General features: G+C 52.6%; 2 protein-coding genes across 6 annotated transcripts; both read right to left on the bottom strand.

Moving 5' to 3' along the window:
- Nucleotides 1-935: 935 nt before the first annotated feature.
- IFFO1 (intermediate filament family orphan 1) lies at nucleotides 936-14,108 on the bottom strand. 4 transcript variants are annotated; one of them, XM_053895447.1, is made up of 9 exons: nucleotides 13,288-14,108; nucleotides 9,265-9,325; nucleotides 9,040-9,135; nucleotides 8,218-8,358; nucleotides 7,059-7,216; nucleotides 6,815-6,935; nucleotides 6,454-6,549; nucleotides 2,617-2,747; nucleotides 936-2,044 (listed from the first exon to the last, which is right to left on the bottom strand). In XM_053895447.1, the coding sequence occupies exons 1-9, from the start codon at nucleotides 14,058-14,060 to the stop codon at nucleotides 1,945-1,947; spliced, it is 1,677 nt and encodes a 558-aa protein (XP_053751422.1). In that variant the 5' UTR covers nucleotides 14,061-14,108; the 3' UTR covers nucleotides 936-1,944. The 4 variants fall into 4 exon arrangements, with proteins under 4 accessions (XP_053751422.1, XP_019320280.1, XP_019320281.1 ...); XM_019464735.2 differs by having other exon boundaries at nucleotides 936-2,048; nucleotides 13,288-14,107; XM_019464736.2 differs by having other exon boundaries at nucleotides 936-2,048; nucleotides 6,454-6,546; nucleotides 13,288-14,106.
- A 484-nt stretch (nucleotides 14,109-14,592) lies between these two features.
- NOP2 (NOP2 nucleolar protein) lies at nucleotides 14,593-25,126 on the bottom strand. Of its 2 annotated transcripts, none has more exons than XM_019464724.2 (16): nucleotides 24,993-25,126; nucleotides 24,606-24,712; nucleotides 22,855-22,900; nucleotides 22,606-22,694; nucleotides 22,185-22,429; nucleotides 20,266-20,321; nucleotides 19,990-20,150; nucleotides 19,691-19,890; nucleotides 19,441-19,530; nucleotides 18,513-18,600; nucleotides 18,296-18,436; nucleotides 17,578-17,717; nucleotides 17,342-17,431; nucleotides 17,041-17,163; nucleotides 16,692-16,920; nucleotides 14,593-15,375 (listed from the first exon to the last, which is right to left on the bottom strand). In XM_019464724.2, the coding sequence occupies exons 2-16, from the start codon at nucleotides 24,706-24,708 to the stop codon at nucleotides 14,717-14,719; spliced, it is 2,460 nt and encodes an 819-aa protein (XP_019320269.1). In that variant the 5' UTR covers nucleotides 24,709-24,712; nucleotides 24,993-25,126; the 3' UTR covers nucleotides 14,593-14,716. The 2 variants fall into 2 exon arrangements, with proteins under 2 accessions (XP_019320269.1, XP_019320270.1); XM_019464725.2 differs by having other exon boundaries at nucleotides 24,976-25,092.
- Nucleotides 25,127-25,469: the final 343 nt, after the last annotated feature.

Below are 25,469 nucleotides of genomic sequence, written 5' to 3'. Positions count from 1 at the left end.
CCACTGTAGGTCCTGGGCCCGACTGAAAGCAGGCCTTACAAAAGCATATGTGCATGGGCACTCACTAATTTGAAGACCAATCTGTCTTCACTTTGGCTTAGTTTCCCTCCAAGGCTTCTAGGTGCTATGTGATGGGGCACATCCACTTCAGAGGACAAGGCTGTTTTGTCACTGGGTCACCTGGCTTCCTCTGTCTGAAAGCTATTCTGTCTGCCGCCCCCTGGAGGAGAAACACTGGCACAGGGAGTCAGGGCTTAGGAATTGGGCTACCAAGTCCTCTTGGCCTTGGCTGGTTACCTGGTCACTCGGAAGCAGAGCCCTAGCAACATGGACTACAGTCGAACCGCCAGGGTGCAAATTCCACCCTGCCTCACAGGTGTAAGGCCTTGAGTAAATTATTTACTTTTGTGCGCCCTAGTTACTCATCTGCAAAGTGATCCGCTACACCCAGCCCCTAAAGGTTTTCCGGAAGGATTATGTTCGGTCGGCTACATAAATGCACAGCACTGTGCAGCAAATGATCAGGAAAAGGGGTAATGCCCACCGCCAGCATGCTCGGGGCGGTGTTAAGAGGATTAATGCCGTCACCTGTGGGTGAGGACTCCCCGTGGGCAGAGACACGGGCTGGCACCAGCCATGTGGGCAGAGGCCCTGGTTCTGGGCCCAGAACCAGACTTGGCCCCAGCTTGTGTCTCTCTAGTATTTTTTGTGACCTTTTAAAACTTTTTTGTTGAGGTATAACTTACAGAGGGTTAAATGCACAAACTGTGGTCCAGGCCCTCTGCCATTTGTTCAACTTGGGCAAGTTACCTACCACCTCCAGGTGCCTTCCTTTGCACCTGCTCGTATGTCGAGTGAGGAAAACCGGTGTGTACCTCACAGAGGGGATGGTGTAGCTACTACCAGAAAGTGCTTGAAACAGTGACACAGAAGTGTTCAATAAATACTCGCCAGTTTCATTATTATTAAAGACTCCATTCAAATGTCCGCTCAGCACAGCTTCCCTCAGGCAGTTATGCTGACGTGTCCGCATTCACAGCTCTCCAGTTTCTCCCAAGCTTTTCCAAGTCCAGGACATCTCAGCCTGCTGCTCTCAGTGTATGACAGGCACGGAGGAGGCACATCTTCAGCTGATACTTGAAGAAACTGAGACCCTGAGCACACATGTACACACACACACACACACACACCCCACACATGCACACACACATACAAGTAGCTTCACCTTTTTCTCTGCCACTCAGCATTGACTGGGAAACTTCCATCTCCCTCCACGGTACTGCACCCAGTCGGATCCAGAAGCCGCCTAGACCGGAGGCCCCTTCAATGCATGGCACTTCCATAAAGGACGGGTCACAGCCCCATCACTGCCATCCACGGGTGGATGACCACGCAAGGGGGGACAGAGCGCCCTGCCTGGTCCCGCCTCCCTCCACCTGCACCTTGGAGGGAAGCCCTCTCCCACTGCATGTGTGTTGCATAAGCCCTGGAAGGACCAGCCTAATCCACTTCATACCAGTGCCTGGGCCAGTTAGCACCAGTACAGAATCAAAGACAGTAAGCTGGCTCGAGGCCTCAGAGATGGAAGGAAGATCTGACAATCACATTCCTTACTCAATGGAGAAAGTAAGGGGCCACGATCGCTCTGGCAGCATTTTAAAGATGAGAAGTAGCAGACGCCCACGCGTGAAGGCAGGAGAGCCCCAGCTGTGGTGGGAGTCACCTGGGAAGGGCAGGCTGAGCCTCGCTCCAGACACCTCAGAACCCTGAAGGCCAAGGACTAAGGCAGGAAGCCCGAGGGAGGAGCGCCCCAGTCCCCAGGGGCGAGGCTTGGTGCGGCGGGACAGATGGCGTTCCCCTTCTGTGAACCCCCCACCCCTCTGCCTCTGTGAGTTCCCGGCAGGGTGGGGCCCCAGACCACCGGGCTGGAGGTAGGTCCCTATCTCATGGAGCTATCAGATGAGACATCGCGATCGGAGTCCTCAGTCTCGCTTGGCGGCGGCGGCGGCGGGTCGCTAAGCGGGACCGCAGTGAAAGCAGGAGACTTTCTAGAAAAAAACACCAGTTGTCACCTTGGGGCAGGGAGGAATCCTGATGACACTGGCATTCCTCTCCCATGGCCTTACTCTCTGGCAGGCCAGTGAATGCCATCTCAGGCAAGGGCAGGAGGGCCACAGGGGTGAGGGTGGATGCAGGGTGAGGGCAGTGGGGAAGGGAGAGGGAAATCCCTCCTGCCCCACCCTGATGGGGGATATGGTCCCTGTCTTTATCCTGGGGACTCTGGGAGGCTCAGAGTTCAGAAATATCTCAAATCGCAGTATGAGAGATGTTGTCTGAGCCCGAGTGCAGACTTGATGGCCCCAGCTTTGTGTCTCTCTGTAGTATTTTTGTGACTTTTTAGAACTTACTTTTTTGTTGGGGTTTAACTCACAGAGAGATGCACGAACTGTGGGCCTGGCTTTCAATAAAAAACTGCCCCCATGCCCCTTCTGTTCCTTGCCGGTTTTTAGCTACGGGGTCCTCAGGGCTTGCCCACCAACGGCCTCTGGTGCATGCACCCTTGGAGGAGGACACAGAAGGTGGGCCGCGCCCCACACTCCAGGGGGAGGTCCTCACCGGTCTCCAGACTGGGTGATTAGCCGACGGCAGGTCTCCATCTGCACGTCCAAGCCCCGCTTCATGCTGCACATCTCCATGTACTCGTGCAAGTGCCGGTTCATGTCGTTCTTGGCCGTGGCCAGCTCCAGCTGTGGCAGGCGCAGGACGAGACCATCCAGGTCAGCAGTGCCCCTGCCCCTAACCCCCAGGGGCTAACACACCAAGAGCACCAGGCATGGGGCCCAGGTGGCCACGGGTGAAGGCTCAGATTTCAAAATAAGTCAGATGCTGGCGCCTGGGTGGCTCAGTCGGCGAAGCGGCTGACTCTTAACTTTGGCTCAGGTCATGATCTCACGGTTCGTGAGCTCAAGCCCAGCACTGGGCTCTGTGCTCACAGCGAGGAGCCTGCTTCATATCCTCTGCCTCCCTCTTTCTGCCCTTCCCCTGCTCCATGTCTCTCTCTCTCTCTCTCAAAAATAAATAAACTTTTTTTTTTAAATAAAAAAGTCCGATCAAGCCAGAAGGCACCAATATACCATCATTCCTTTTAGTTTTGCTGGGGATCTTTGCCTACAGAGGAAGGCAGAGGTCTCTGCTACAGGCCTGCATTCTTGCAACAGACCTTCACTGACAAGAGGAACCTAAGTGTGGGCAGGACAGAGAGCCCAGGGTGGCTATCTGTGCACGGCCTTGCTCCCTCCCTGGGCTTCCTGCAGGCCCAATACAATGCTGCACCCAGTCTGTCTCCCTCACTAATTTGGGTGCTCCTAGAAGGTGGCCACAGGCCTTTTTAAAATTTTTTCATTTTATTTTTCATAAACAGAGAGAGAGCACAAGTGGGGGAAGGGCAAGAGAGAAGGAGACACAGAATCTGAAGCAGGCTCCAGGCTCCAAGCTGTCAGCACAGAGCCCTACACGGGGCTCGAACCCACAAACCACAAGATCATGACCTGAGCCGAAATCAGAAGCTCAACCAACTGAGCCACCCAGGCGCCTCCATTTTTATTTTTTTAATGTTTATTTTTCAGAGAGAGAGAGCACAAGCGGGGGAGGGGGCAGAGAGAAAGGGGGACAGAGGATCTGAAGTGGGTTCCGTGCTGACAGCAGTGAGCCCCATGAGGGGCTTGAACTCACGAACCTCAAGATCACAACCTGAGTCAAAGTCAGAACCTCAACCAACTGAACCACCCAGGCACCCCCGCTCCCAGCCCCAGGTCTTACTCATCTCTGCATGTGCCCAGCCCCAAGATGGGAAATTACTTAGTGAGCCTTTTTCAATTAGCCACAAGCCTCATGGCTCAAAGGAGGGGACCTGCCCCGTACTGTTGAAAGAGGCTCAATCCTCCTCTTATCACTCTCGTCTCGTGAGTGGGCAGTTCTCAGAGTCCAACAGAAAGACTTCTGCCACACCCAATGTCCTACTGCGTATAAGATGTATCCCGGTTTAAGAAATGTTACATGTGGGAAAAGGTGGGCTCAGAATCAAGGAAATACGAACTCCCTCCGAGCCAGATTCTGCCACAGGCGTTGAGGTAGAGCTGAGAGGAGGGGTGATGTGGAAAAGATCTGGGCCAGAGACAATCTGCTGCCTCTCTTTGTTTGGGGTACAAAGGACAGGGGCCAAACAGAGAGGCAGAATAAAACGGCTTGGAAGTAACCTGCTTGACTGCCTGAGAGCAAAGAGAAAGGGTAGGAAACTACCCGTGAATAATCTGAATTGGATAGAGGAAACCACCCAGAACTAATCCAAACTGGACAGGGAGAGGATGGGAACTGGGAGGAAGAAGTAAATGGGTCACAGGGCCGGAGAGAAGAGATGATGGCCTGGGTGGGTCAGAAGCCTAGTGAGTACAGCTCGGATGGCAGCCCTGGTTCCAGAGCAGCAGGGCGCGCTCAGTGCAGGAAGGCATGATGTCACCAGCTCTTGCCCAGATTGGCTGCCACCTACACCCCAATTTCTCCAGCTAAGGAGAGCAGCAGGGGAAGGGGCTAGCTTCCGGAGCCCAGCACTCACCAGGACAGGAAAGAAAGAAATGAAGCAATTATATTCTATCCAAAGACAAGGCTAGGACCACCAGCTGTCTGTACATATCTGTACGTATGCCCTTACTTCATGCATTTAAAGCAGGGTTGAGGAGGGGCGCCTGGATGGCTCAGTCGGTTGGGCGTCTGACTTCCTCTCAGGTCATGATCTCGCAGTTCATGAGTCCTAGCCCCGCGTCGGGCTCTGTGCTGACAGTTTAGAGCCTGGAGCCTGCTTTGGACCCTGTGTCTCCCTCTGTCTCTGCCTTCCCCTGCTCATGCGCTGTTTCTCAAAAATGAATAAACAAAAAAAAAATTTTTTTTTTTTTTTTTTTTTTTTTTTTTTAATTTTAAAGCAGGGGTGAGGAGAGGCAGCACCACAGTTGGGAGGCATCTAACAGCCTCCACTGAAAACTGCAGACTCACTGTGTGGCCAGAGACAGAGTAGGGCTGGGACTAGATGGAGAGGAAGGATGAACTCCCTCCCAACCTCCACCTGGGCCTTGGCTTTACCACCGACAATGGGAAATGCTCCTTGCATCTATGCCAGTGACCCCAGGATGGGTCACCAGGGTCAGCACTGCACCCAAAGCCCCCTGTCAGCTCTCCCAACACCTCTCCTAACGCCAATCTGCTGCGAGAAAAGAGGAAGACTGTGACATGGGTGTCAAGGAGCGAGCAGAGAGCGACTCTCCCTTCCCCTCTACTCAACAGAGAACAGAAACCTAGCTGCGCCTTTAAAACTTAGCATCCGTCTGCCTGGGCAAGCAACAAAAACAGGCTGGCTTAAAGGAGCAGGACCACTTGATGTGTGTTGGGAGGATGAGCATGTAGGAGAATCATCTGTCAACTTCCATCTCAAAATGCGGGCGGCGTGAGACAAGCAAGGGTATAAATGTGCTATGTGGGCTTGAAGAGAGGCCAAGAGTTACAGAGGCCCACATGCGTCTTCCCCAAGCAGGAGCGCTCAGGGCCAGGGAAGGGTCCTCTCCACGAGCAGGAGGGCACCCAGGATCCGCAGCCAGCCCCCTCCCCTCAGCCCCGCCACCCAGGGTGCCACAAACTGCCACAGCCCTGCAGACCTAGCGTCTAAGAGCACCCGCTTCCCTTGCCATCCCGAGAAGGATCTTCCAGGCTAGGGAATGACAACAGAGGTTCCTCCATCAGCTGAAAGGCTGAACTGAAGAATCACCAAAGTTCAAGTTCACTTCTTAGAGGACTCCACTATCACACCACCAGGAGTGATAATACTAATAAAGCTGCCATGCGGCATGCTTACTAGGAGACAGACACTGCCCTCAGCTCTACGTGTGCATCATTTCATTTGATCTTCAAACAACCCTGTGAGGAAGGTATGATCAAGATCCCACTTGAGGGGCACCTGGGTGGCTCAGTCAGTTAAGCATCTGACTCTTGATTTCCTTTTGGGTCATGATCTCACGGTCTGTGAGTTCAAGCCCTGAACCGGCTCTGCGCTAGCAGTGAGGAGCCTGGTTGGGATTCTGTATCTCCCTCTCTCTCTCTGCCCCTCCCCACTCACTCTCTCTGTCTCTCTCTCAAAATAACTAAGCTTAAAAAAAAAAAAAAAAAACGTCCCGCGTGACAACGAAAACAGGCTGAGAGACCATAAGCAGCCTGTTAGAAGTTGGAGTGGTAGAAAGTAGGTGACAGGGCTGAGATCAGAGCCCACATCCGTCCTCCTCCCTGGAGAACCTAAGGTCTTAAGGTTCCACCCCCACAAAACAAAGGGGGAAGGCCTGGTGTCTGGGGTCCCGTCGCCCCGCTCACAACCCACGGGCCACCCGTGGGCCTCGGCTTCAACGCCAGTCTTACCTCTATTTGGTCAATGGTTTCCTGATATTCTTTTTCCCGGGTTTTGAACAGGGACTCGGTATCTTTGATCACCTTCTCCAAACTGTCTTCCTGCTGCTGAAGCGGAAAGGGAAGCAAGGGAGAGGCCAATGGGGAGGGTGGTGGGGGCATTCCACAGGGGCGAGGCAGGGGAGAGAGAGAGAGTCTGGTTAAAGGAAGCTGCTGAAAGCCGAGAGAAGGAAGAAGGAAGACGGGAGAGGCAGGTACAGGATGGAGGCCACAGAGGGAAAGCAGCAAGGAGTGCAGGGAGGGGAGGGGGGGGACGGGCCGTCCAGCTGGGGGGCAGGACTGGCGGGGCCCTGAGGCCGGGAGGGGCCGTTACCTCTCCCTGCGCCTCTGCGGCTGCCATGGCATAGCCTGAGAAATCCTCCCAAAGCAGCAGGGTCTCCTCAGTCTCCTCCCAAGTCAGGCTGTCACAGTCGTCCTCAAAATCATACTCCCTCCTAGAGACAGGGAACCCGCTGTCAAGAGGGGGGGCGGGGCCTTCCTGCGGGCGGAGGGCCACTGTCGGGGAGCTCCGGCCTCTGGGGGGCTGCTGACGTGGGCCTGGAGGACTCGGGACTCACAGCTGGTTGAGCATGCGCTGCATCTCCTCGTTGATGCTGAGGGCTGTGCTCTCCTCCTCATCCCCATCGGGCTGGCGGGGCCCGTCACTCTCCGACAGGGAGGTGTCCTCCTCGATGGCAGCCTTGCGCTCCCGCTTCCGCCCCCCCATGGATGGGACCTTAATGGGAGACAAGTGCAGAGACTACAGAGACGAGGCCGGGTGCATGAGGAGAAGGGCGGGTGGGCGCCGGCAGGGGTGGGGCGGGTGGGAGGGGAGAAGCGTGAACCAGCGGGAGGGCGGGGTGGACAGAGAGAGAAGACACAGTTACAACGACAGGAACAGACACCACAGTTACCGAGAGACAGGCAGACAGACACAGATGGGGACAGGGCTGCAGACTGAGAAGGAAGAAAAAGAAGAAACAGAAAATAGGGCGGTAAGATCAGGGGAGAAATGGCCTGTTGTGACCACGCTATGATGTGCATAATGGCTACAGAGGATTTGTTTTCTAAAAAAAAAAAAAAAAAAAGGTCTTTCTAATGAAATGACCAAACTAAAAGGAAAGTTTTTGGCTGCAAGGAAGAGGAGGACGCGGTGTAGACAAAGGAGAACCTGAATCATATATCCAGATCTGGAAAGCCGCAGAAGGGATAGAAATGAAGCAAAGAGGGCACGAGGTAGAGTAAAGGGGGGAAGGGCAAGGAAAACAGAGACAGGAAAAGAAATCTGTGCCGAAAAGCCCAGCGGGTCAAAACTGACGGCCGAGGCCTGGGTGGTTTAGAAACTGGGACTGGGACATTAAAAAGCTTGCATGAGAGCAAAACTAACCAGCTTCTTCTGTGGAGAAAGCAAGAAAAGATGAAAGAAAGAGAGGAGAGGAGATGGACAGAGGAGAGAGAGAGGGAGGGGAGAGACGGTGTTAGAGACGCTTCCAAACCTTCTCTTTCAGAGGCTGTTCCTTGCCCCCCAAGCCTCGTCCCACCAAGGGCCCCGGGGGGCCGAGGTAAGGTCCTCCAAGAAGGAGGGCAGGGCCTGGCTCCCAGCCAGCAATGATGCAAGGTTCACGGCCTGCCCCCACCCTCTCCTGAGGAGCTCAGGCACTGGGGAGGTGTGGGCAGGGTGTCTGGGGCCAAGGCCTGCCCTCATCCCGGGGCCTGCGGGCAGCCCAGTGCCCTCACCTGGAACATCTTGATCATGTCCTCACAGTTGCGCTGCTGAGCCACGTCGCATAGTTTGGCGGTGATGTCGATGCGACGACAGATGTCCATATCTACCTTCATGGCCTTTTCCTGGATCTTTGTGTCCAGCTCAGACAGGTTCTGTCCGGGGAACGCAGGGAGTGGTGAGGAGGCACCCAGCACTCCGGACAAGGACCAATAAGGGCCCTGGCAAGACCCTCACCCTTCCAGTCACATATCACCGCTGACCCCTCCTCCTGGACGCCCTCCCCCGGCACTCGTGGGCTGCTCATGCAGCTGGCGCACTGTTCGCACGGGCGGGAGGAGCCCTGGACACGGTGGCCCAGGACGTGCAGGGGCTCCCTCCCAGAACTTACGCTGCCAGAGAGAGAGGCCAGTGGCAGTTACAAGAGTGGAGAAAGAAGAACGGCTGACACTTCAGCATTACGTCTGTGCCAGCATGGTGCTAAGAAGAGTACGTCTTCATGGGCATGCGCCTTGCCTCGCCCATTCCACAGAGGACACAGGCAGAGCGGTGGGGAGACTCACCACGGCCACACTGCTAGCAGCTTTCAGAGCTGGGATCTGGCCTCTTAACTAACTGCTTAATCACCTCTAGAAATGAGGGAGACCACACTGCCTCTCAGACATGACACTGGGACTTCTGTTCCTTCTCTCCCTCTTGAATGAGGGTGGGGTGGGGGGCAGGCAGAGGGAGAGGCACGGCACACCAGGCGGCGGCAGTGACCAGGAAGTCAACCGGCCCAAACTCGAAGGGCCCGCCTGCTCTGGCAGGTTTCGGGGTGCGGCGGCTGCACTCACATTGCTCATGAGCCCCTTGAAGACCACTAGCTCCGCTTTCAACTGCTCCACCTTCATCGCTAGCTCCTCCTGGCAGGCGTCAGCCTCTTGGGCTTCCTGCAGTCAGGGAGAAAGCCCCGCCATTAGCGGCGCTGCCGAGGTAGGAGGCAGATGAGGACAAGGAAGGGTGGGGGTGGGGGGGCAGCAGGGGGCTGAGGGTGCTGGTGGGGGGCGGGCGGCCCTCACCTCCTGCAGCTCATTCACTCGCTCCTGCAGCTGTATCCGCACAGTGTACTCTTCTTCCCACCTGGCAGACATGGGGGGCAGGGAGGGAACGTGGGTGCAGAGTCCCACCCCGCCCCAGCAGCTCCCTGCTCCCCACCCCTCTGGCTCAGGCCTCTCCCTGACTCTAGGTCTGGTGCCCTAGATGCACCGGGGCTGTGGGCAGTCACGTCTGGCCAGCCAGCGGGTGGCCAGCCACAGCTGTCCGGTGGCTCCACACTTCCTGGCAAGTGCGAGTCGGCCAGCTGCCTTCCCGGAACCTCTGGGCCGCGCCCCAGGAACTGTATTTAAGAGCAACTGCTGCCACTGTGCTCTCTCATGGTGCCCGTCCCCTCAGGCCCCAGCCCCACCAGCTGCCTGGCTGGCCTCCTCCCCTGTCCTGCCCACACCAGACCACCAGGCCCACCAGCCCGGTCCCCCACCTTCAGTGGCACAGATCCGGTCTCCCGCCTCCTGCCTGCACCAGACCAGGGCTCCTCTAGCCCGCTGCCCTGCCTCTTGTGGTGCCATTTAACCCTGGAGAAGCAGCTGCAGGACACACACCACATCAACAGAGTTGGTCAAGAGCCTGGTAGGAGACGCTCAAAGTCCGTCCCCCACAAGCTCCAGAAACCGCCCACCCAGGACCCGTGGAAGTGAGCCGTAGAGAGGAGACCGGGCTGGCCCTGAAGCAAGAAACCTGTGGGAAGCAGGAGCCTGGAGTTCCCAGGCACCCAAACCTGGAGGGACAGGGAGATCAGAGAATGAAAAAGCGCCTCGCTCTACAGTGGCTGGGAACCAGAAGCAGCATCTCCTAGGCTCTAGAATTCCGAGACTAGAACCCCAAGTGGCTAAAAGACACCCTTGGCCGCAGGCAGGGTTGGCTGCCCGGGGCTAGGTTTTTCACTCAACGTGAGTCCACGGTGAGCCAGCGCACAGGCCCTGGCATCGCCAAGGTGAAAGGGCAGTGGAGGCGGCCATGGCCCTGCTTAGGGTTTTGGGACCCTGCGAGGGTGGCCGGGATGGCAGAACTTCTCAGACCCCGTTCACACAGACTCTCAGTGCCTGCCGCTTCTTCCAGTGTGAGAAAGGAAGGGATGATATCACGAGAGAAACCGCAGTATCAGAAACATGGCTAAAGTCTCAAAGAGGACGGCAAGAAAAATGAAAGCCCAAGAGAGTGGATTCTGCAGACATGGGACTCAATCCTCCCTTCCCCACCTCCATCCTCCCCCCCCAACCCTCCTTCCTCCTCTCCTCCCTGGGTTCGCCTGCAGCCTCTTCCCTGTTCCTCCCCCGCATCTGCACTGCAGTGTTCCTAATAATAACTCCTCTACATCACCCGCTGCCCCTCCCGCATGGGCAGGGAAGAGGCGGCCAGCCTGGCCACCACCCTGCTGGCCCGTCACACAGCCCAGCCCCGGGCCCTCTTGGCTCTCTGTCCACCCTTCCCTGCTGCCCCCATGTCCTTCCCACTTTTGCACTGGCATTCTCAGACAGTCGGGGCCAGTGAGGGGCCCTCGCGGCATCAAGTTATACAGTTTCATAGATAAGACTTTATCTTTTTTGTGCCTGTGGTTTCTCCATCTACAACCTGAAGGCATGGAACGCAGTATCCTCATACTCCTGAGCCTGTGAGTCCCTGGAGAAAGAAAGCAAGACTCACAAGGGGACGATGGCCCTGGGCAAGATGCATGGGAAAGGGTAGCAAGCGACAAATTCAGGTAGAAATTTAAGTAAGGAAGTTAGGGAAGGATTGGGATGAACACAGTCTTAGAACACACACAAAAAATCTGAAAATAAATCATCTAGAAGTTACTAGAATTCTTTAAAATTTATTATTTTTTAGTATAATCTCTACACCCAACATGGGGCTCAAACTCAGGACCCCAAGATCAAGAGTCGCATGGTCCCCCTGGATGCTTACTAGAATCCTATTTGCTCTCCATCCAGACTTTCCCACAAATAGGTTCCTTCCGACCTCCACTCAAATCTCATCTCACTTACAAGGTCCCCTAGACATGAGTAGAATTTGAACAATTTCCGTGTATTCTTTGTTTACTAAAGACCTCTCTCCCAAATAAATTATATCCTGGAGCAAAGTGAGGAAGCCGGGGCCATTCCTACACTAGAAAAACTGAGGCCAGGAAAGAAAGATCCACCCAAGGCTGCACACAGCAGGGGCACTGAAAATAGAACCCAGGAGGCTTCAGCTCCTTCCCAGTTTAGTGCTCAAGCTATACCCATGACTTCCGGGCTACTGACAGGAGCTACAGTGTTGCTTTAAAGAGAACAGAACGAGGGCACAGGATCTGGGGTGGAAGAATGAGTAACTGCCAGTGTCACGTACCATACAACTCTAGCTGCGGGGCCCTCTGCACAGCAGCATGCTGCAGAGCGATGAGCTCATCAGTCCCCAAGGAATAACTCTCTGCTGCCCTGGACAGCTGGACCAAGGACAAACACTCTTTCAGTTAAGGAAAAAAAAAAAAAATACCGGAGAACAGCAGTTGTTTCTGTGGTTATGGATGCATTCCAGAACTGCCCCCGTTCTGCTGCTGACAGTGTTAATTAACTTGTGCAGGGGCAGGGGCGGGGGCAGGGGCAGGCTGGTTTTGGGTGGCATCTGCGTGATGGCTTTAGGAGGCCTGAGAGTCCCAAAGGTACTTATAACATGGACTACAACGAAGGAAGCCAGCATGAGGACAGGACTCAACCTCAGAAAGCCTGCTGATCTGCGATCTGCTAGACTCTAGCAGGTTACAGACCCCTGAAGGTTGCCCCCAGACTCAGGGGTAATTTCCCATAGCATTCAGCCAAGCCCCAGCCCACACCAAGCTGCAACACAGGACTGCAAAGGTAGTTCCCAGGCCTGTCCACAAGGGGTCAGAGTAGCTGATTAAGAGGTTAAACCTGATGGCGCCCAAACTAAAGCCTCCTTCTGACCTGTCATCCTCCTCCTCAACCATGGCATCCCTCAAAGTCTACAAAGAGCTGGCTGTGCTCGTGCTCCTTACTAATGGCCTGGTTATCAACCCTCTAAGGGATCCACTTGTACATCCAGCGCTAGCATCACATCCCTTCTCCTGGCCCCTTGTGCTACCCTGCCAGTCCCCCGCAGAAAGCCAAATCCTCATCCTCAGGGAGCACTGGGCCTGCCCTCCAGATGCCTTATACTTGCAGGGTGTGTCCATATTCTCAACTTTTCCCCACTCACTTCCTCTGCTGGCTCTACTCACATTTCGTCATTCTTTGGCTCTTTGTGCTTTTACAGATTCCCCCAGCCTCCATGGCCCTAGGACAACTACCAGTCCCTTCCCCCTTTCCCTAGGGAACTCCTTTTTCCCTTTTTTTCTTTTCTTTTCTTTTTTCTTTCCTTTATTTACTCCACACAATGTTCTGAGGCCCCAGAGCCTTTCATATGGAACTGAGTAGGTAGGTACCCAGTTTCCACCAACACTGCTTTGGGAAACCCAGAGCAGGGGTAGGATCGCCCACTGTGAGATGCAGCCCCTCCCTCACCACCCCCTCCTAATTTCAGTAGACTCCCAAATGAAAGCGATTATCCTTTTGATCAGTACTTGGAGCTTCTATCACAAAAGTGCCCTGGGGGCTGACACTGGTATTACCCCAGATGTGACCTCTCAAATGCGAGACCCTTTCACATCTCATACAACCCCACAGAACACGGGCAGCCAAACACTGCGGTCTAGATGAGACAGAAAGAAAAGCCACAAGAAAAATATGTATTCCCCACAGCACTCCGCTCCGAGTCTCCTTCTTCCTGTCACGAGTGCAACTTCTGCATTCCCTGTGGATTCCCGTCTTCCTGTATCCAATGCCGTGTAAATACTTCCAAGCTCCTCCTTACACAGCAGGAACTTTACTCTCATTTTATTCCTCCCTGATTCTTGGGCCGCAACGCTCTCCTCTCCTGGACCCACACCTAGTCCGGGCCCCATGTGTGGCATGACACTGAGCCCGGTCCCCACCTGCCCGGTCCCCTACCTCCGCTTGTACTCGTCCCGCTCGCGCTTCACTTTAGCCAGGACGTTGTAGAGCGCACGGATCTCGGGGGTGATGGTGTCGATCTGGACGCCCACCCCGTCGGGGTGCACCCACGACAGGCCAGGCCCTTGCACCAGAGTGGGCTCCAGTCCCGGCCCGAGCCGGCGGGCGTGAGAGAAGGACCAGATGGTGCCAGGCATGAAGCGGGCTGACGAGGAGTAGGAAGTGGAGGTGGAGGTGGAGGGCGACGAGTGGCTGGCCGCGGAGGGCGCGAGGGGGCCGGCTGGCGAGCGCGCGGGCGAGCCCAGCACCCGGGCCGACTGGGTGCAGACGGCGGCCGGCCGGGCGCCGAGGGGCAGCCCCAGGGGCCGGATGGGGCTGACGAAGCCGGTCTGCACGGCCTGGTCGCGGCGAGCCAGGCCCCGCCGGCCCTGCTTACCCTCCTCCAGCGCCTGCTGCAGCTGCTTCTCCAGCAGCCGGTTGCGGCGCTCCAGCTCGTGCACCTTGGCCAGAAAGCAGCGGAACCGGAGGTTCAGGGTCTTGAGCACGTTGATGTTGGAGCCCAGGTCGTTGCGGAGTGCCATGGCGGCGGGGGGCGCCGGGCCCGGCCCGGGCGGCGAGTAGGCAGCCGGGCCGGCCGGGGCGAGCGGCGCCGGGGACACGTCCCCTCCCCCGGCCAAGTGGTCTCCTCCCAGGGGTTCCCCTAGCGGTCCGGCCAGCCCCTGCTGCTCCTGTTGTAGGAGGAAGAGGTTGGGGCCGAATAACGGATTCATGGCTGCGTCTTCTGCTGGGAGACCGAGACCGCTACAGGAGCAGGGATGGAGGGCAAGGGAGAAGAGCCAATGAGGCGCCAGGCGGACGCGGAGCAACCAATCAGATAGCTCGGCGGGAGGGGCAGAGGTCAGGGGGGCGGGGAAGGACAGGAAAGAAGCCAATGAAAGGTTCACTTGGAGGCTGGCACCTGGACCTTTCCGGGTCTGAGGCTGAGCGGACCCCAGTCCACGCCTGCAATCCAGCCAGGGTGGCAGAAACGCATAAAATCCAGGCCCTTCAGTACTCCTTGGGTTCTGGTGGCAGGATGCCCATCCTCCCTAAATCCCTATTGCCCTCCTCTCCCCGGAGTCCAACTACCCTAAGCTCTGACTCCATGACTCTTCCTCCCTGAGACCACGGAAACCCAGGAGCTTGAAACTGATTTCTCAGTATACCAGTTTCCTCTCTTCAGAGGGTCCCTGTCCCACCTTCCCAGCCCTACCCTTAAGCAGCAAAGCCAGGACCCAGTCCCCTCAAAAAACACACAGTGGCCAGAGAGTATAAAATGTGTATTAGATTTCATATGCACAGTGGGGACACCAACCTCACAGAGGCCATAGTTCCAAACCAGTGATTAACGGTAATGAACCACCCCTGCCTACTTTCAACCATTCGTCTAAGACGACAGATGGCTGCTGCCTCTGGACTGAGATTTTCTCCTCTTTGCTGGTGGGGGCCGGCTGGAACTGAGAAGGGACACAGTGGAAGTCTCAGGCCCCTTGGGGGTGCCATTCTGCTTCCGGAAGGCAGCTTTCTTGAAAGGCTGTTCTGGCAATTGCTGCTTTACCTTCTCAGCCCTTTTGCTGTTTCCAAAGGGCTGATCACAGTCCTCAGGCTTGAGAGTGGCCTGGGTCTTGGAGAGGGATAGCACTGGCACTTCCGTGTCCGTGACCCTGGAAGCATTCTGCTTCCGGAAGGCAACTTTCTTGGAGGCCTGTGGCATAGCTAACTGTTGCTTTAGTTTCCTAGGCACCTTTGGTCCCCTGATCACTTCAGCTTTTTGAGCTGGCTGGCTGCTATCTTGGAGCTTAGAAGAAGCTTGGGACTTTGTGTCACAAGATACAGTAGGCGAACTTGAGTCTGTCCCTTTGGAGATGCCATTCTGCTTCTGGAAGGAGGCCTTCTTGGGATGTTGCCGTTTCTGCAACTGCTGCTTTGCTTTCACAGCCACTCTGGCTTTCTTGGCAGGATGGCTGCTGCCCTTAGGCTTGGGGGTCATGTGATCTTTCACCTCAGGCAAGTCTAGGTTTGTAGGGGTGGAAGCTGCAGAATTTCCTGGTTAAAAATTAAGCATATGGTTTGAGAAAATGGGCCTCATCACTGGATCCTCATCATTAGTGGAGCAGGTAAATGGTATTAAGATAAGAAAACTGCCTGGGTACTGTTGGTCAAGTGTTCCACACAGCTGGGATAGTGCCTAAGAGCACACCACCTACATTCGTATTACTTAACATCACCTGGCCTTTACTCAAGTCATATTTGAACCTCGTATTAAGGAAAAAAGGATCAAAAAATTACGAGAAAGGGATCATTCCCCACCCATAGGCAAAAAGGTTTCAAACGAAGCTCTGTCCCCTTGAGGGCAGGAGGTAACAAGGCACTCTGAGGAGGAGGGAAATCCTGAATATACCTGAAGCACTGGGCTTTTTAAATCAAAGACCATTTTTTTTCATGTGGATTTTGATGAGATACAAGAAAATAAGTCACACATAGCAACCAGAAACAAGCCAGTTAAGACATAAGTGAGAAATAACATTAAATAGGTACTTTTCAAGTTACAGTGAAAAAAAAGTTACAGCAAATTTCTCTAGTTCTAGTTCTTAAGGTTTCTGTTAACATTCAGATGTGACTTTTGTGAGGGACATTATTTATAAAGAAAAAAAAAAAAAAAAAAAAAAATCAGGGCACCTGGCTGGCTCAGTCAGTAGAGCACATGATTCTTGATCTCAGGGTAATGAGTTCAAGCCCCATGCTGGGCTTGAACTTAAGAAGTTACTTAAATAAGTAAATAAAAAAATCAACTCAATAAGTCACAGTTTGTAGTCCAAGAAACCTGCCTCTCCCTCTTCTAACTAAACCTGGGTTATATCCCAGCATGCAGCACCATCAAGCCTGTTCCAGAAACCCCACCCTTCTCTCTCAGATCCAGGCCAGACTCAAGATGACTGAGAAAAAGAGCTGCAATTAACGTGATGGACTCAGAGAACTGCTGATAGTTCTGAGGAGACTTGTGCCAACCCAGTGCTGACAGTGCTGGACCAGCAGAGGTCTATTACCAGGAAGGCACCCCTTGGCCAAGAAGAAAAAGAAACCACAACTGCACTGGGAGTGCATCTAGTGCCGAAAGACTGCAACGACTTGGCAGAATCAAGGGAAAAGTCCCCATCTGTACGTGTGCTTTAACATACACTCAAATGGGGTCCAGGCTCTGGAACAATTCTAATTGAAATGAAAGAAGCTTCTCATCCAAGCACGCAAAGGCTGGTGTAAGGGAGGCAGAAGTACCTCCCTTCCCTGCGTCACACGCCTCTTTCAAGGCAGAGAGAGCAAAGGTGGTGGGTGATGAAGGGGAGAAAGAGCAGACTGCTTACCTGTTTGGGATTGAGGGATAGAATTAGAGAATTTCTTGAACTTGGCAATAAAGAAACCATCCATATTGTGGGTGTGAGGATAGAAGCGGCGGGTAGAACGCAGAGTGGGGTGGAAGCGCCTTTCTCGAAAGCGAGTAAAACCTTCCTGGCCAAAGTCTAGACCTGTGGGCACCAACCGCACATTCCTCTTTTTCAGGGCATAGTCTACCACCCACTCATTCTCTTCCACCTGGATATGTGGGGGAGACAAAAATGGACGGAAAAGCAGAGCTGGAGTTGAAGAGAGCTCTAAGGGGCAAAGAGACCCCTAGCCCTGTCCCCTCTTGCTCTGCCACAACAAAGGCCTCACCATGATGGAACAAGTGCAGTAGACAAGGTAGCCACCCGTCTTGGAGGTGGCATTGACAGAGTCAATAGCACTCAGGAGCAACTCCTTCTGAAGGTGAGCACAACGCAGGATGTCCTTCTCATCCTGTCCCAAGGAAAGACCGATACGAGGGTGTCAAAACTTCAAAAGGCAGCCTCAGAAGAGGCGAGCTACTAACTGCTCAAGGTGCCCCTCCACCTCCCATTCCACCTCTGCAAGGCCCAGCCAAGCCCTCTCAGCTGGCCCCCACTCCCACCCTTAGCCCCACCCCCCAACTCCTCACCTTGTTAGTCTTCACAGCTGGGTCTTTGGAGATGACCCCGGTGCCACTGCAGGGTGCATCCAAAAGTACTCGGTCAAAGCCCCCCACCACCTGGGGAGAAGGGGTAGGTTAGTTAGATGTTTTGGCAACCTGTACCGCACCATTATTTCCTAGGAGCAAGTCTAAATACCGTGAGGTCAGGAAGGGGACAGGTGAACTGGAAGACCTCAAGAGAGACACACACAGGGGAACCCTACCTTGGGGAACTGACGCCCATCGTAGTGGCTGATGATGGTGTTAGTGACTCCCAACCGGTGCAGATTACCCACGACGCTCTTGAGCCGCTCAGCATTGGCATCATTGGCAAGAATCACACCTGTGTTCTTCATCAGCTGGGCTGAGGGGGGAGAGGGCACAGTGCTCACCAGCCACCTCCTCTGCCTCCACACCCACTGGCCACCCTCCTGCCCAAGAACCCGTAAGTGAAGTCTCACTGCTTCAAGGCAACTTCACTCCCAATAAGCCTCCTCTCCACGGTCTACTGTACGGGTCTACCCAATCTGCACTCTGAGATGAACAAGACTGCTGGTGTGGTTTTTTTCGCTGTTACCGAACATCTTTTTGGTGCTAACAGCTAAATGAAATGGTTAGGACTACTTATGTGCTGAACACTTGACCAAGGACTTCTAACAGTGTATCTTAATCCTAACAACCCAAGCATAATATAACCCCCAAGCCAAGGACACTTACCACCCCATTTTACAGATAACGAGAGAAGACCAGGGGCTCGCCTGAGGTCATATGGGTAGTTAGTGGCACACACGGGGCTGGACCAGGCCGGCTCCAGAGCCTATACTCCTCACTGCTCTGCTAATTGCTTGTGTATGGTTTTCTTGCACACTAGTAAGTTAGCAACCCCACTACTTCCAAAAGCAGAAAGCCAAATGGCTCCTACCCCGCCTTCCCTTCTCATACCTATGTAGCTAGTCTTTCCTCCAGGAGCACAACACATGTCCAGGATCCGCTCGTGTTCCTGGGGCGCCAAGGCCATGACCGGCAACATACTCGAGGCTCCTTGAAGCATATAGTGCCCAGCCAGGTACTCGGGGGTAGCACCTGTGGAAGGACACCCATCTGTGACATGCTGGGACGAGGGCAGGGGCAGAAGGGCTTCCAGGCAGGGAACACTTACCAATGGGCACCGAAGAATCATATACCACCAGTCCAGTCTTTGACCACTTGCCCAGGGGATCCAGGTTAACGCCACGGTTAATTAGCGCCTGAAGATAAAATCAAGATTTTAAGACCTTGTAGGTTCCTACACCCAGAAAACAGGTGGAAATATGAAAACGTGGTTCTACTGAGGCCTGTGGCACCACCACTTCCAGAGCCTGTAGTCACGATACAATCACCACAGACTCATTGGCTGTGGCCTCTCCCATACCATCCTATGATGTCCTTTCCCTTAGCCTGAGGCTCCAACTCAAGGTCTGAATTCCAGCCCAATGGAGCAGACTGCCAGCTCCTGTCCTTTTGTTTCCTGGAACTGAACTCTGATTTTCCAAAAGCCTCAGGCACCCCTGCCATCCAAAAATGTAACATCACAACACACTAAAAATAATGATCAGGTAGGTTACCTTCGCACCAGGAGAAAGACTACACACAACGCCACACCACTAACCGTAGAACAGTGGTCTTTACCATGGGGTCCCTGAACCCTGGAAAACGATGAGTTTAAAATACTGTTTGTTCATGTGTGTCATGTCTTTTTCTGGGGGCAGGAACCACAGGTTTACCAACTCTTCAATGATCTAAAACAACTCCCATTTTGTTCTGAGGCAGCACTTTTTCCCTGATGCCAGCGTCCTAACCCTGTCACAAGGAACAGAGGCTGAAGGGATGAGTCTCCCACTCCACAGAGATCCTGGGCCCTGAGTCAGTCAGATAAATCCAGCATGACACTAAGCCTGCCTGGGTTTGCCTCCTGGGATCATGCCTGTACAAGAAATGCTTAGGTACTAAGACCCCAGCCCCCCAACCCCCTTCAGAGTGAGAAAGAGGAGTCTCTGGGGTTAGAAGTCAACACTTCCCTGAGATAAATCTCAAAATCCAGCCCTCACCTGAGCAAGGTCTCGGCGCCGGGTTTTCAAGGTATTGGTCCTGAGTGTGATGGGCCGAGGTACCTCATTAGCTTCTAAGAACTCCACCAACTGAGGAAGCAAAATGGCAGGGAGCAAGTCAGGCTGGCCAAGGAGCTCAGCCAGAAGAGAAAAGAGCAAGGAGACGGACTGCCTTCCTCATTCAGGGTAAAACAGAGAAGATAAGAAAAGAAAAGAAAAGCAAAAGGGGCCTTAAATTAGAATTCATTACCTCAGACAGAGGGAAGAGGTCCATGAGCTTGCCAAGCAAGAAGTCTCCATAGGAGTAGTAAGTGGCCAGATCCTTCTGAAGCCGGTGCAGATATTCAGAACGAGATCTACCTTCCTCCCGCTGCGTCCCAAAATCACGCAGCACTGCCACTATATCTTGGATGCGCTTGTGAATTCGTTGCAAGTCTGGAGCCTGGGCATGTGGACGTGTTAAGGAACTGTTTGGTGATGTCCCAGGGCCTGGAAATCCCCTCTCTCAAGCACCTTCTCCCCATCCCTCACCCTGCACTGGAAGGATATCCTGCTCCATCTCCCCAGCAGAGGGCAGTACAAAGGGCTCCTCCTCATCCACATTGATCTGCAGGCCCCCATCTGTCTCATCATTCTTTTGAGGGCCTGACTCAGGGGATCCTTCCTCGGCTTCCTCCTCCTCCTCAGTCTCCTCCTCACTCCATTGGCTCCTACAAACAGGTCCAGAAACAGTGATTCACAGATGAAAACAGACACCTCCTCCTTCCTCAATTCCTTCATCCCAGCTGTTGCCTGGGCTCCATCCTAAGAGTTTCCAAAACTCACCCAGCAACAGCTTCCTGGGCCTTTTGCTTCCGGGCAGCCCTCTCAATGGGCAGCAGCTGAAAAAAGAGGCAGGGGCTAGTAATGCAAAGCCTGCTCTGTCACCCTCCCAAGTAGTATCCCATCTCTGTACTTTGTTTCCTAAATGCAAATGTAACACTCTCAGAAGGAAGGAGGAAAACTAAAGAAGTGAATAGAAGTGAATATGTCAACCATTGTTGAAACTAAGTAACAGATCATAGAGTTTCATCATACTACTTTTGTGTGTAACTCACTTCCCATTAAAAGTTCTGAATGTTAATACACCCCCATATGTATACAAAAGAGACAAAAATTGTCCTTGGATATCCATTTTGCCACATTTCTTCCAGACATACTATTTTTCATAGTTGAAATCGTGATGCATTTTCACATGTGTTTCCTGCCTTTTTTCATTCATTCACAGATCACCAGCATTTTCACAGACATAATGGCCAAATGTTAATTTAGTATATAAATGAACCATAATTTACTGAAGCATATTGGTTATTTTGGCAGTTTTCAGAGTTTTGGGCATTAAGGTCCACAAGGTGTCTGCAAATCTCCTAACAGTAACTCTGTAGAGAAAAGGCAGACTGTGAGAAACAGTGCAAATGGGAACTTTCTTTTCAACCTATACAACCCTGTATCACCTGAGTTTTCCTAACATATACTAATTGTGTAATACATAGATTTTTTTAGATTTTTTTTAATTTTTATTTTTTTAACATTTATTTATTTTTGAGAAAAGAGCATGAGCGGGGGAGGAGAGAGAAAGAGGGAGACACAGAATCTGAAACAGGCTCCAGGCTCTGAGCTGTCAGCACAGAGCCCGACGTGGGGCTCAAACTCACGGACCATGAGATCATGACCTGAGCCGAAGTCGGATGCCCAACTGACTGAGCCACCCAGGCGCCCCAGATTTTTTTTTTTTTTTTTTTTAAGTAATCTCTACACCCAACATGGGGCTCAAACTAACAACCCTGAAATCAACAGTTGCATGTTCTACCAACTGAGCCAGCCAGGACCCCTACATAAATGTGAATAAATCTTTGTCCACATTCTGGATCATCTTCTTAAACGGAATTACTAGGTCAAAAGGAAGAAACTCCTAAGGTTCTCAGATACCAAAGGCTTTATAAAAAATGTGTATGCATTTCTATTCCCCTCACATTGGGCATTCAAAGATTCCCCTGACCATATCCTCACCACCACTGAACAGTCTATTTCAAAATGCTCTTGGGGCGCCTGGGTGGCGCAGTCGGTTAAGCGTCCGACTTCAGCCAGGTCACGATCTCGCGGTCCGTGAGTTCGAGCCCTGCGTCAGGCTCTGGGCTGATGGCTCGGAGCCTGGAGCCTGTTTCCGATTCTATGTCTCCCTCTCTCTCTGCCCCTCCCCCGTTCATGCTCTGTCTCTCTCTGTCCCAAAAAAAAAAAAAAAAAACGTTGAAAAAAAAAACAAAAAACAAAATGCTCTATCCTACAGCTTTTCTATACTTGTATGTGCACTGAGCAAAAACACAGATGACAGGAAAACAGTGGCGGAATGCTAAAACCCCTTTTCTCTACTCCACTTATCCTCATCACTGACGGATATTCTCAAGGATCTGGAAAAACTAGGGGCGCCTGGGTGGCTCAGTCAGTTAAGCGTCTGACTTCAGCTCAGGTCATGATCTAGCGGTTCATGAGTTCGAGCCCCATGTTAGGCTCTGTGCTGACAGCTCAGAGCCTAGAGCCTGTTCCAGATTCTATGTCTCCCTCTCTCTGCCCCTCCCCTACTCTCACTTTGTCTCACTCTGTCTCTCAAAAATAAACAAATGTAAAAAAAAAAAAAAAAAAAAAAGGATCTGGAAAAACTAAAAGGCAAGGATCCCTTCCTGAACACCCACAGAGAGAAACCTCACCTCTTCACCTTCATCATCGGCCTCTGAGTTGGAGTCAGCGCCATAGTCATCTATCATATCAGCGTCACTGTCCTCAGAGCCCCAGAGGCCCCCCTGGTTCACCACATCATCCTCTTCGGAGTCGTCTTCCTCCTCTTCCTCCTCACTGCTATGGGTTGGTGCTGGACGCTTCTTGCCTTGAGAAGCACGGAGTAAGGACTGGGCTCCCTTCTTACCAGGTGTCTGTACAGCTCCTCCAGAGACTCCTAAGGGTTTGAATAATCCTGGACTGATGGCAGGCACACACTGATGAACCCTGTACTTTCTACCCCTAAAAATGTCCTCTGGCTATTCCTTTCACTCCAGAAATGCTCAACAAGTCCTTCCCTACCCAGGACGTAGAGGACTTCTCATGTAGCACACAGCTCCTATGTTCACTGACCTTTTGGTAACTTTCCAGGCAATGGTTTGGCCCCAGGAAACTTAGCCATCTCAAGGGCTTCAGCAGAACCCAACCTTCTCTTGGCTGCCCTGAAATGATATATGGAGGAAACAGAACACACCTTTAGACTCTGCCATAGAAATACAACAGTCGCTAAACAACCCTTTCCATCAGTATGATCACGTGATCATGTGACTAAAGATGAACAGTACCAATTTCGTCTATGGAAGTCTGGACACCCACACTCACCTTTTTCGAGCACGACTAGACAGCCTCTTAGAACTTTCATCACCCGCTGTATTTAAAAAAGAGAGAGAGGCAAAACAGTAGGTCACAGGGGAAATGAAAAAAGAACATTAGAAAATAAAAGTGAAGAAAAAATCAATTCACTCATTAAAGGGAGTAGGTTGTAACTTGCTTCATAGCCCTCCAGGAAGAGTTGGATGAGAGATGTAAAGATGATCTCCATCTGGTTGTGCATCACCCAAATCCAAACTGGGCCTCCCTCCAGCCTTCTGATTTCAATCAATAGCATTACTACCATCTTGAAAACAAAAGATTCAAAATTCATCTTTTCTCTCTGGCCTTGGACCTAGTGTACAGAGACATGGCTAAACGCACCAAAGGTCTAAGTTGGTAATGGGTTGGTAAATATGGGACCCGTTATGATTCCTCCTTCAGGAAAATGGTGAAAACAATCTGAAATAAGCCAGCATGGCACATACACTTGCTCCTTCTGTGGCAAAACCAAGATGCAAAGACTAAGTTGTGCAGATCTGGCACTGTGGTCCCTACACTACCACTTCTGCCATCGCCGTTAAGTCTGCCAACAGAAGACGGAAGGAGTTGAAAGACCTGTAGCAGCTCCACCATTTGAAACACTGCTAAGTCTGTAAGAAATGGACGAAGTTATGTAACAAAACGGTCTTGTCTTCTCCTTTCCTTTCCTCTCAATTTACTCAGTAACCAACCACAGATTTTACCTTTGTAGGTGATTGTTTCCTAGGTTCTCCAAGAAATAGAAAGTTTAAATTTCAGCCCTGTCATTTACATGACCAAGTTACTTAATCTCTCAGCTTTCATCTCCTTAACAATGCCTCTCTCACAGGGCACTAAGAGAATGAGATGAATGAGGCGAGATAATGTATCCAAAAGCTTCAGTATAGTGCCTAGCACTTTCTAATACCTCAATAATCTGCACTGTTTTCTCTAAATGCCCAACACAAACTACCTGTGCATTCTTCTCTCCCACCCCAGCCTTCCATGCAGCAGACTATTCACCATGTGGGAATCAGATCTGTGCCTTGCCATAGCCATGTCCTCCACAACACAACTGGTTGATGGTGACCAGTCGGCTTTCTTCTCAACTTCCACTTACTAACATGTCAACCATCTTCCAAAACCCAGCTTACAATCTTTTTTTTTTTTTTTTTAACATTTATTTATTTGTTTTGAGTGAGCACAAGCAGGGCAGGTGCACACAGAGAAAGAGAGGCATAGAGAAGAGAGAGAAAGAATCCCAAGCAGGCTCTGCGCTGTACAGAGCCCTACAAGGGGCTCGATCCCTCAAACTGTGAGATCATGACCAGAGATCAAGACTGGGCTGAGATCAAGAGCCGGACTCTTAACTGACTGAGTCATCCAGGTGTCCCCCAGCTTAAAATCTTTTTAAACTCTAACTGTGTAGGTCGTCTAAATTCCTTCAATGTTAAACTGGACCCCCCCCCCCTTGCATGGGTGCTTCAGTCCCTGCTACGTCTTCTGTAAGTGCTAAAGACAGTGTTTGATTCATACCTACTTTCTAATAACTCACACAATATACTCTGGTTTCTCTAGAAACTGTCTAAATTCGGTAACTCAGCTCAAAGAAAATTCTACTTGAACAGTGACTACAGAGACTAAAAACAGAAGGGGATGTGATACAGATGAAAAAATGGAGCAAAACCTAAAGAACTGGAGAAGGGAGGAGGTGAGGGGAGGAGGCCAGGCCTAACCCTTACCTGCAGGCAAGAATCTGGCTAGTTCGGTCTCAGCACCCTTCTGTTTCCGGGCCTTACGGCCTGGCCCGCGCTTCTCCTTTGCAGGGTCCAACTTGCGCCCCATAGTACTGGGGAAAAGAAAAATGGGAGAAGGTAGAGTCGCGCGTATTGGAAAGGCAAACGGAGACCGCATACTTAGCATATTAGACTGGGAAAGGACATCACCTCGAATCTCGACTCAGCACTCCCAACAGCCCCTAATGGCATGACAAAACCTCCATTTTATGCTGGACCCGGCCCTTGGGTCCCACACCATTTGTACTACGTCCCGCTCCCGACGCCCCAGTCTGAGTCAGTGCAGTCACCCTTCCCCAACTTCCTCCACACCCACCCGAAGCCTCGGCTCACTTGAAATAGGGTCCAGGCCCGAGAGGCCCCTGGATAAGCGGCTCGGCACTCCACGTGCACTCTGAGACTAGGGTCGGACACCACACGCTACGGAAATGTTTCACGCAGGCGCACAGAGCGCGCCCGCCTCGTAGCCCCGCCTCTTCCGGTCGCTTCTGGTGGGTCGCAGAACCCAGAACATACGCTCCCCCTGGGAACGCGCGCGGGGCTGGCGGCAGCACCGCCGGAGGAAATTCGCAGGTGGACCGCTTCCACTTCACTCCCCGGGAGCGGAGAAAGCAATGCGGACGGAACCCTTTTCAACCCCCCGCTCCGCCCCACACACCCCACCCCCGTCCGCAAAGTGTTGGCCTCTTGCCTTATTGCAGGTATCAGTGGGAAAAACTGGTACCTCCACGCCGCCGCTCCCCCAACCAAGGCGTGAGACTTCGGCCCTCCTCCGCCCTACCATCGTCTCAAGACCAAGGAATCGCATGC

This window comes from Panthera pardus, unplaced genomic scaffold (assembly GCF_024362965.1).
Source record: "Panthera pardus isolate Hobbes unplaced genomic scaffold, ASM2436296v1 HiC_scaffold_6, whole genome shotgun sequence".
In the NCBI taxonomy this organism is placed as follows: domain Eukaryota; kingdom Metazoa; phylum Chordata; class Mammalia; order Carnivora; family Felidae; genus Panthera; species Panthera pardus.
This window is presented reverse-complemented; position numbering and strand designations above follow the sequence as displayed.